Here is a 12184-nt window from a genome sequence, read left to right on the forward strand (position 1 = left end):
TGAAGGCAGGATGGTAATTTCATTACCCTGCATACTGTCCCTCTGGAGCAGGAAGCCTTAGCAAATCAGGAAGCCATACCAGGGTCTTTCATACAGGTGTTTGTAGAAAAATGAATGCTCTTCAAGAGAACTCTCCCCCCAGGAATTGTCACTGCAGTGGTGTCTGCATTTTCATCAAGAATAATCTTTATTAATAACTTCTACTCTCATATTTGACTGTGTTCAGTCTATTACAGTGTCAATTCAATTTAGCTGTAGCTGATACAATATGGATATATCTGTCATTATCCTAGTACTCTGCTAGCTTTATTTTTGAATTTGAGTGATTTATAAAATCTCTTAATCCCAACTCTACAATTAATCTTGCTAGGGACTTTAATCTCAGCTGACTGAAAAATGGTTCACAGGACTTGAAAGCTGCAATATGCTAAATCACCTCTAAATCAAAATTAAAATAACAGAAAACTCTATTTCCTCCTTGTAAATCTCATATGTCTATTGACTGAAAAATTGTTCTCAGCATTTGAAAGCTTAGCTGTTTTAAATCAGCTGCTTGACTGCAAGGAGAGTCTTTTTCCTTTGTAAATATAATGCAAAGTGTCTCTAGAATCTGGTCTTAATGGCAATATTAAGCATCTCTTCAATTTTTTGTATGTAATTGTCATATAATGCTAATCTCTATGCACTAAATATGATTATGTGGTATCTGTCTCCTGTGGTACAAACTTTCTACTATTTCATAAATTCAGCCTCATACAAGGGGCAGCTCTTTTTATTCTTGGCTTCTACTTAAATTTTTCATACATTTTGTATGTGATGGGCTGCTAAGAACACTTTTAGCTGCATGTAATAGAAAAACGGTGTTTACAAGGGTAGATGAGAAAAAATAAGCATTCCTTGGTATTGCTAACCTAAATTGTTAAAATGAACCTTACAAGGCAGACTTTAACTTGCATATATCACTACTAACACAGTTTACATTTGAAGCTCTTAAACATGGAATAAGCTTAAGCCCAGTCTATCTGATCATTGCTGTTTACCATCTCTGCAACCCTGGTGCAGGCAGGGCTCCAATCGACCTTCTCTTGTCAGCCCTCCTCTCCGATACTGCCATCGTATGACCAGCCTTTGAATGTGATGGTTGCCTGTCACTGTTAGCCCTTACATTCATTTGCCTCATCATACTTCTCTCATAGGCTCTGTTACATCACATTAGCTCTCGGTGCTGTGCTGTGCTGCTCACAGCTTTTCTCAGCTGCCTCCTGCCCTCTCCATCCTCCTCTTGATCATCTAGTGATCCCTCATCTGGCACAATCCCACACCACTGCCTCCTCTGGCCCATTCGCTGTGCTTTGCATGGCCTTGCTGTTTACATCTTGCTGAGAGCAGCTTGTGGATCCTTCATCCATGACAATAAATGGAGTTGGCAGGCTTTCCCAGCAAGCGAAGACTTTGGGTGGCTGCAGGCAGAAATCAGATTCATAGGAGTCTTTGAGAGGGAGACACGGACAGCCTACCACCAGCAGACCGTCATCAGAGCTAGGAGTATCAGCCCGAGTCCTGCTCTTCTCGGAGTGGCTCTTCCCAGGCACACAAACTGCAGCATGTGGTTCCCACGCTTGCACCACCTGCAGTGAAACTCCATTTGTTCCATAGGTCCCATGTCTTCAGGTAATGCTGAGCCTACAGGGCAGCGTGCAGCGGTGCAAGGCTCAGGATAGGTCAAACCCAGGTGGCTCCTTAAGAAACTTTAATGTCTCTCCAAATGACAGAATCACAGAGACATAAAGTGGAGGACAGAGATGCAAGCGGATGTATGTCAGGCTGAGGAAAGTATCAGTAACTACATTTTATTGCAAATACATGCAAAAGTAACTTGATAGGAACAATACCATGTAAATCTCTGAGATTTCCTTTTAATTCAGTTATCTGATAATTCTTCTAGTAACTGCCAAATTGAATTGCCATTTCTTCTAATGAATAGCCTTATTTTTCCCTCTGTTTTTAATATACTAATTTATATCAGTAGTTGTACTGATTTATTTAGTCTCGATGAAAATGTCCCTATCCAACTAAAATCCTCCTGTTTTCGCTCTCCAAAACTTAGGTGGTTCATCATTTCTGTCCGTTTCCTATAAATACCCAGTACACAAAGCTCCTCAAAAGGGCCTGTAGAGGCATCTTATGGGGAATCTTCTGCCTCACAGCAGTGGTTTGCATACTGCCAGTCAAATATATTTTCAAAAGAGGACTCGTGATATCTATTGGATGTTTCAGAAGCTACATAATTCTGCCATACCATACACATTTAACTACTGCATAAAATCCACGTGATCTAAAAATACATCATATAGCAATGTTCTTTCTTGTCCTCTTTTACACAGATACATATACAGATGTCAGAGAAAGAATTTTGTGTACGTTATTACTACAGAGTAAGAGCAGATGAACTGATTAGGACAGAAAACTACAGTTTTGAGGTCAGTCTGGCTAGAACTTCTCATGTAGGGAGCACCTAAATATCCAAGGGCTATTAAAATTGGACCAAAAAAAAAAAAAAAACCAACCCAAAACAGGTTTCTTAAGAATAAAATTTAGGACTTGAAGTGCCTACTGCAGCCTGCCCACACAGCCCACCAACCGGCAGCCCTGTGCCCAGAGCCCCATGCCTGCCTCTGCCTCAACTCCCTGAGCACACCCATGAGTTACTTACCATCCGTACTCACAGAAGCATAGCAAAATTAGGAAGAACAGTCAAATGCCAGGTACTGGCTGTCACATGGTGATATATGATTTTTTCATGTAAAATAAAAATGTTGCTATGTGCTAGGCTTACTCACATTTAGGTGAGAAGAGTTGGATTGCATTAAAGCAAACATGAAGGAGCACTTTGGTGAACTCAGAGAGGTGTGGGCGTAACACAATACAGCCTGCATGCTTCGAACTAGGAAAGGCAGGACTTAAATGGCCAGTAAATCTTAAAAAATTTTACTCTATGGAAGGACTTTATTGCTCACTTTCCATGTGGCATTACTAATAGTAAGAAAGATTATGCTGATTAAATGAAAATCATTTTATAAAAATTCATATTGACTTTGTCAGAAAAAGCCTTTGATGCTTTGCATCTTACAATATTGTTTCTATTCTGAACGTCCCTAGCCTGAACAGTAATCCGTTTCCCACATTCTCTCTTGCTCTTCCTTTATTTTCAGAAAACTTTTTATGGTTTAAGATAATTTTTTACTTGCCCTCTCAGGTACATCAGAGATTATGAAGGTCCCTTTTCAATTTTTCTGCTATTAAATCTGTGTGCAAAATGAGTATGTTTATATAATGTAGACATTTAGTATTGCTGTGCTTATTCAATCTTTTTTTCCCTGTAACAGTCTGTTCAATGAGACTGTGAGTAGTTACTCAGCCTCATAATTACCATGAATATAATGAATAATTACTCATATTGCATACTGTTTAATTTTCAGTAATATTAAAGGTTAACTCATGTGGATGCTATTATATCCCTTTTAAATTGTTATCACTTTTGGCTAGCTATGTCTCACATGGTGCATTTTGCCACAGAAACCCAGAGGAGTTTGTATATCAGACTTTGCTGTAGGTCAGGCAAAAGTAATTACACTTTATTTTTCCTGCTAATGCAGATGACATATTTTCCTTTGATAAAATAAACTATAGCTATTCTTTACCAACTAAAATTATGTGTAAGCAATTTTTTTAAGAACTGCTGAAGTTCATTTCTTGGCGTATATTTAAATTACGCTCTCTAATCGTGAGCATCATGTGGTCAGTCATTTATTATGCACTTTATGTGATAATCCATTAAGTATCTCAACTCGTTCATATGCATGCTACAAATCTGTAGTTACAAACCAGAGATAGATGACCCTGTCTTAGAAAGGCCACCTCAGTGGTAGGTATGGATAGAATCAAGTGTGCTCTGTAAGAAATTTAAGGATGCTAATTAATGTAAAGGTCATTACATGAACATCGTGTCACTCAGAGCTATAGATATTTTTCATTTAGGTTGTCTTAGAGTATTTTTCTGATATGACTACAGACTGTAGGCCTGATCTAGTTTTTATTATCCTCTCTATTCGAGCAGACAAATCTATTGCTCATAAAGTCTGACAAACTGACATGGGAACTACTTACTCCCTCCTGAGCTCCATGAACATCATCATAAATGGCATCATATTTTTTAATATATATATAACCTTTTCTGTATGCAGTACAACTTCTTCCACTTCAGGTAGTGCCACTGCTATTTTATTAAAACAGAACTCTTGGGGAATATTTGAGGAAGACAGAAGTTTCATCTCAGGCAGGCGTGCAGGATTGCACCCTTGTAAGAAATGAAAGAGCTTGAAAGGAACTTTCCAAAACTGCGGGAATGAGAGCTCTGGGATCTCAGCCCTGCACTTAGCATTGGCCGAGCAAAAGGGGGTTGGTTTTGTTTATTCTTCTGTTGACTCTGGGAGTCTTTCATCTCTCCCTGCATAGACACCAGGCTTCAGTGGGAGGAATGAGGAAGAGGAGGTGAGGGTTTGAACCCAAACAGGCTGAAGAGAACAGTTCCTGAGTGCATGCTGTAACCCCTTGCATGCTAATATGCAAAACTGGAGAATCATTTCTTCCTCCTGATGTTCTTGAAGAGAATTACAACTGATTTCGGTGGAGTCTGAAAGTGCATGAGATGTGTTTGCACCCTTTTAGAGCCGTGGTGCCTGTCTCTGAATCTCACAATGAACATTATGCAAGTCACACACATGGATGCCAATGTGACTGCTTGGGTTTAGATCTAACATAGGAACATTCAGTGCAAAAGAGAGATAGTGAGTGATTTTAGGACTACATCATGCTGGAAAACTGGTATTCAGAATCACTCTGAGATCCAGGCGTGATTTGTCTTGCCTACAACCAGTTGCCTCCAATCACACAAATGAAATCCATCTTAATTCACTTCCCCCAGGTTTTCTAAACAGTCTTTTTTCGATCCTAAAACTTATGCAATGAACAGCCAGCCATAGCTTTACATGTACTTCTTATCTCTCTAATCATTTTTTCTCCCCCTTTTGAATAGATAACCTCATTTTCTTCACAGAGACTGTATAAGGGGTTTTTTTATTTGTTTAATTCTGTTTTACACTATTCAGAAGGGTTTGGCATTCAACAGTAGATAAGCAGATGAGTTTACTATTGTTTACATGCAAAACTGATTGAATATAAATTCCTCATCATTTTGTTTCAAAAGCTTGTTTATAGTACTCTTGTAGTTTTCAGAAGATAGTCCCATTTTTCACTATTTCCTATAATTTGCATTTTTCTGACCTGCGCTTTTATTCAACACAAATGAGATACCCTCTTAAAACTACAGAATCAAAGAGAGCAAATCCATAGAGGACACTTAGCATTGAAAAAAAAAGATAAATTACTCCTCTACCGTTCAATTGTCTGAGGATGACTTCTCCTATACACCCACATACTCCCTAGAGCCCCTGCATGGGATTGTTTAGGTGTTTTTGTTAGGGGATAATAGAATTAGAGTACACTGTTTAAGTGGCATCAGGTAAAAATATGACCATAGTAAAGAAAATGTAGTTCCCCTGGAATGCTATTATCACTTGGTTTCTCTCTACACACATAATAGAAATGACCCTGCATAACTTTAAAATGTGGGTATGGGAAACACAACATCTAGAAAGTTACATGTCACCATTTTCCACATTAGCTGCAATCCGAGGCTGCAATTTTTCCTGGATGAGGAAAGCAATATGTTATCCCAGTTGTTCTCTATGCTGCTTTGGGATAAAAACACTTGCCTGCCACCATCAGTCCACAGTTCTCAATGTATTAAGGCTATAGTTAATACAGCTTCTTTTGAAATTCTGAAAACTTTGATTTTTTTTTTCCATTAAAATGACTCTCTGTACTTAAGCAGGCATTTTAAAGTGCACTGGCATGTTCGTTGAGTTGGTGACATGTTTGTCAGTGATAAGCAGCAAGCCTTATCTTATGAGTTCGTGTCTTCCTCAGTGTCATGGGTTTAAGATGTGCTCACAGTTAAAAAATGCTACATTTCAGGTCTAAGTATTTGCTAAAAATAGCCTTCCAGCTATAAACAGGTGTAGCCCCACCTGTATTTATCCACCAGGTAGCCTGAGATGGCAATGGAGTGTTGAACAGTTTCTGAAAGACATGATACTTCCTCCATTCATCTCAGTGGCTCTCTGAACCCTGCCAAATTCCCAGTGTCCTTGTCTTAATGCTTCAAAAACAACTGAGGAAGGGGAATATGTGGCAATGTGCCTGTCCTCTCAGCTGATGGCAAAACAGTTACACGTTAAAATACAGGCTCAAATTGATGGCCTTCTCTTAAGCATGTTACAAGCTCAGACTGACCTGTCTATAAATAATTTAGAGGGTATAATTTAATTTGTGCAATGGATTGAGTGTGTTTCCCCCACATTCAGTGAGACCATATATGCCTTATTGCTCGGTGTATTCAGATACCACTGAATAAACTTCTCAAATTTTTCATCATGGAAGCATAGAAAAGCGCCTTTGATCAGGAAAAAGAATTAAGCAAAAACTTTATTCCAACAATGTACTGAGTAGTAAGCATCCAATACTTAAAATTAAGCAGGTACTAAATTGTTTGCCTGAGTCATGGGATGTCCTGCTAGGAAGCATTCCCTGATTCACTTATATCTCAAGTATAACAGTAAATCTATCTGGGGACATAATGACCACTGACCTGCAATTCACAGAATGCTCTTCCACACCAGCTCCCTTTGTGGACACTTTTGACATGCACTCTGTGTAAGGTAGTTTACCACTGTCATGTATTTGTAACCTTCCTTGTTCAAAATAGCTTCCCTTTGTAGATGGACATTTGATTTTATCACTAAAGACTATTTTCTTGATCTTGGAGAAGACTTCCTTCCATCCAAATGCTGAATGTGTTTGGACTCCTAATGAGGGGGGAAAAAATAGATCATCTGGCTATAGTGTTTGGATGAATTGAGCTCATTGTGCCAGAAGTGTTTTAAATTCTCATAAAAGTCCCGGAAGTGAAGCACTTAGTCTGGAAAGCAGTAAGTGAAACCACAACTGCAGGGGGAGAAAAAGGAAAGAACCTCCAAACATGTAGAATATGGAGTGGCAAACCATTAAATTATCCTATTAGTTGGCAATACCTTTACACATAGATGTGTTTAAAAACTGATGAACTTGCTTTGTTGGGATCTTTGTTGCAGAACTCACTGGTGCATGACAGTAGGCTCCAAAAGTATTTTCACAGATTTATGTGGAAAAGTACTTAGGAGCAAAAGTATTTCTTGTTGAATGTAATGTTTTAATACCAGAAATCTGCTACCTTTTCTTTCCACTATTTTGTCAAAGCTGCTTGATTTAACCCAAAGGGACAGAAATTTTCAGTGTGTTAGAGGATATTTTTTTTAATAGAAGTAAATCAGGTGCTGTGTTATTTCACTTGTATCCTTTCTTCTGCTTACTGATATGTGGCCTGATCTCAATCCCACTGAAATCACTGAGATTTCTGATACTGAACAAAACCTGAACAGGAGCATGCCTGTCAGCAGTTTCCATTAGTCCCCAAAAGCAGGTTTATCTATGTGGTAGAGCAGGGATAGGGGTGTAAGCACTCCCAGTTACTAGCACAGTCCAAGTCTAGTGAAGAGCAGCTTCCCTAAATTGGGGGAATTTGCCTGCTGTTGTCTTCTGCCTAATCAGCCCCTCTGTTGACAGGGTTATTGCCAATGAGATAGACCACTGAAACTGTACATCTTAACTTTAGATGTTATGAACATGTCATTAAAACCATCTGGTTTGTCTTGTCATTTTGGTAGAACTGATGGAGAAATTAGTCCTTGTTGACCCCCAGAGGTGATTTTTTATATTGTTCCTTCCTATCCAGTAGCCCCAGTTTTCATTCTGAACTACAAAGTGGACCTTCATAGCTGAACTTCTTTTAAAATAAACGGCCTGCATCTTCCACTCGAAGCAGAAGCACATCATTCTAGGCTAAAAGAAGTGATCTCCTTGGTTTGTAACATATAGGATCACCTGGGAAACAATATAAAACAGATACAGAAATCCTCAAAATCAACTACAGAAGAAATCCCCCAAAAGGTGCTTGTAAGCAATTCTACCGAATCAACTGTGACTTAAAATTTGGAAATAAAATAATTTTATTTGAGCATCCTTTCTCAAAGATATTTCACTTTTTCCAGGAGTCACTGATGTGATGGCTCCACATTTTTTTCCAGCTTAATCTATTGGGTCAAACAATGAACAGATGAAGACAGCAGAAGAATCTGTCTTCTTCTGCCTCCCTTCAAAGCGTGAAGTAGCTGTGGTCCTGAGTTATGAACATTGTCCAGATCAGAGGCTGGAATAGTTTTTTTGGGCCCCATACAAAAATAATGAGATTGATGACACCAAGGCAAGAGGATGCTTGGGAAACGTGTCTCATTCTTACCTTGCACAAACCACTTCCACTGCTGGCCACAAGTGGAAGAGACAGACTTTATTTTCTTTTGAATATCCCTATATTGCCCAGTCGTTAACTGACAGTAGAAGTGTACTGTCATACTTTCAAGGAAAGCAGAATGTTAGTTTGTATAATTTTTTAATTTACTGAATAATTGTGTAATTATTGGCTTGAACACCGTTGTACTTTGACATGCTGTCTTTTCTAGGTAACATTTCGGACAAGAATCTACCACTGTAATATTAACAGCCAAGGCGTCATCTGCCTGGACATTTTAAAAGACAACTGGAGTCCAGCATTAACCATTTCTAAAGTTCTTCTCTCCATCTGCTCCCTCCTCACAGACTGCAACCCGGGTAAGACGAGTTAACTTTCATGTTTGTGTTCATTCACAGCTCATATTCAGTCAGCTACTAGGACGTGGTCAGTGCACTGTTTTACTGCTGCCTACTAAAAAAAGTCAAAAATGTAAACTTTAAATGTCATTCATTTAAATTAAGACATAGTATGGAAAGAAAGCACAATTTCAGGAGCTCAAGTGCATTTTTAGTACTTGAGAATAAAAATTTTTTAATTCAAAAAATTTAGCCAGTAGAAAATACCTTGTAGTAGGCACTAATTTGGATATTACAACCAGGATATTAGTACCAAGGAATATTAATGAGTTAATAAATATTGAAAAGGAAAGCTTTCATTTAAATATGCTGATAATATGGTCTCTGAAAAGAATATTAATAGTACTGACAATGATAGATGTCTAACACAGACTCTACAAATAATGAAAATTAATTTAAATGAGGTTTATTCAATATCCTGGACAGCCAGTATGAGTATTCAAAGCAAGCTGTCATTCTTATTAACTAGCACAGCACTTAACCTCTTCCCTCAGCTCTTTTACATTTGTTTTCTGCCATTGACCACTAGATCTGTAATTTCCACTTCCTCTTACCCTATTTACCAATGAATGATTCTGACTGCAGCCTTGAAAAATTGTAGTATATAGAAATTATTAAAGAATCGTCAAAGAAAAATTAAGTGATCTCTTTATACATTGTGAGGGTTGTTGCTGGTTTATTTTTTATTGTGCACTTCAATATTTTTTAATTTGCCATCCTGTTTTTAAACTTTTAGATTTCCTGGTTTTAAACTTTCCTCTCCAACCAAAGTGCTAAAAACTGCTTTGCAAAGGGCAGAATGTGAGATTTGTGTGTAAACAGGAGCTGAGTCAAAAGCTGTAACAGAAGACTGAATTATTTCAAAGCTCAGAATAAGGTGAAATTGGGCAAAAATGCAATTGACACATTTTATTTTCATGGGGGTTTGTTACTGTATATAGCATTAAAACCTGTGGTGTTCCTTCCACTTAAGAACTGAAGCAGCAGAGGAGCCCCATGTTACCATTTCAGGCACGTTTATTTCAGGTGTGCTGGATGCTCTCTGCTTATATCTCTGAAAGATTTTCTGCTAGTGCCTACCCCAAAATATGCAGAGGTGCCTGTTGGAAGTCAGGTGGATTGGTTGGTGGCAGAAGTGCAAAGAAAAGCAAATGAATGTTTGCTCATATGTCTTAGAGACCAGGTGTAGAGCTAGAGACACTGCAAAACTGTGTTGGAATTGAGAAACTGGCAATAAGCATGTGCTCACTTGTCACCTCTCTTTGGAGAGACACAGTCAACTTGAAAACTGGCCTCTTTCCAGTAGTGATTTGAAATTTAAAAATTTACTACCTCTGCCCTCTTTTTCTTTCCCTTAGACTATTTTACAGATGCTGTCAAGCATCACTTTTAGCTGACCAAATGTGTAAAAGGAACACTGAAGACAGTTACCCATAATATATTGTCATATGCAACAAGTTATACTAAAAACAGGAGCTTATTCTTCCCTTCAGTTTCTTTCAGTTAGTAACTGTAAGCATTGTCACTGCCATAGTAAATAAAACAATTTTAGGATGTTTCATTTTCAAATGTTCTCTTTAATTACAGAATAGTTTTGGATTTTGTTACTGCTTTATGTTAAAATTTTCTTAGGGTTTTTCAAGGAATTAATGCAATTTCTTAATTTGTATTGTGAATTCCTCTTATGAGGAGCTGATGATAGGTAGCTGTAAACTGCTGAGTCATTCTTGCCTTCCTTTGAGATTGCCTCTTTCATGTTAGACACTTTTTATATTAAAAAGTGAACTTTGAATGTTAGTGAAGCAAAGGCTTGCAAAAATATTAGTGAACAGAAGGCTTGCAAAAACATTTCAGCATATTGTCTAATATTCTACAGCTTGTTCTGGTTCTACTGTCTGTCCCATTATTTTTTAATGACATTTTATCATTAACATGCCATCCAGATATAGATAGATAGATAGATAGATAGATAGATAGATAGATAGATAGATCACTGATGTACATATCAGAGATACATATCACTGAGCTAGATCACATATATATATATGTACATATATATACAGAAAAACATACATATATGTATTTTCCTCTCTGTCAGCTGGGAGTAATTTTCTAATCCCTTGGTGCTCTCTTCATCTAACTAGTCTGCCCCTCTCTAAAGGCAGAAACCCAACAGGGGTCTCGATTTGATAAGCAACTTTGAACTCTTTGTTCACCATTCATCAGCCAGAAGCAGATCAGGTCAAATGGAAAGGCAACACTGAATCTCCCACAAACATAAACACTTGGGATGGGCGAATTTTCCACCCCCAACGTCTCTGAAGGGAAAAATCAAGTATCAGTTACCCCCTAGTCTTACATTTATGCAAATCTTCATTAGAACAACAAATAGCGGTAAGAATGGCAGCTAATTAACCCTCAGTCATACACAGTGATTAAACAGAGCTGGAGCACAGCTGCAGCTTCATTGGCAAGCGCTGCTATTCTTCTCCAGCAGGCTGAGCAAATGAAAAGAGGTATTTGCTCCTGCCGCTCCTGTCATTCACACAGTAATCTACAAAAGCCACGGAGAGAGTCTCTTTCCTCCCCGGTTATACATCACTGCCCTTTGTTCCCTATCACTCCAGGCAGGAGCGAGTTTGTCCTTTTTAAACAACTAATACAATCCTTTACTCATAAGCCGTCTTAGACCCTTCAGTCCTGATTATTATTAATTGTCTCTATTTTGCTTGGCAGTATCAGCCATTAAACTGTGTTAATGAAATGTCTGAATTTTGTAACAGCTGGCTGACTTTTTTTCATGGGGGGAAGGGGTGCCGTAGGGTTTGTGTATGAGTGAACCTGTGTGAATTACCTGGGAGCATAGCAGAGCCAGCTGGAATGGTGTCAGAGAGATGGGAGAGATGATGGGATACACTAGCATTCAGTCCAGGGATTCGTATTTTTCTTTAAGCTGGTACTCTGGGCACAACACAGATCTTTTACAAAGCAGGGCCCCAGTCCTGTAAATATTTTGGCACGTGCATGAGCAACCCTATGAAACCTGATAGATACATTCATCTGCATGAAAACGAGTGTGTGAGTAAGTGCTCATAGGCTCTGTGCTTGAGCACTGAAAATATTTTCTTCCAGTGCTAGCTGCTAGGGCTTGCCTATGTGGGTAGATAGTTATTCCAGAGTAACTCCATGTGTGGACACTCCCCTCTTTGAAAATGTATGAAGTCAAGTCATTAAAAGCTGTCTTACTTGGAGTAAAAGTCAA

At 38.4% G+C, this 12184-nt stretch overlaps 1 protein-coding gene across 2 annotated transcripts in view; it reads left to right on the top strand.

The window, feature by feature from the left end:
• Positions 1-12184, top strand: part of LOC141957115 (ubiquitin-conjugating enzyme E2 E2) — a 217008-nt gene that overhangs the window by 183377 nt on the left and 21447 nt on the right. For both annotated transcript variants that reach the window (XM_074898095.1, XM_074898094.1), the window contains exon 5: positions 8736-8883. In XM_074898095.1, coding sequence (XP_074754196.1) covers positions 8736-8883 — 148 coding nt within the window. The remainder of the gene's footprint in view (positions 1-8735; positions 8884-12184) is intronic.

This window comes from Athene noctua, chromosome 2, assembly GCF_965140245.1.
Source record: "Athene noctua chromosome 2, bAthNoc1.hap1.1, whole genome shotgun sequence".
Classification (NCBI taxonomy): Eukaryota; Metazoa; Chordata; class Aves; order Strigiformes; family Strigidae; genus Athene; species Athene noctua.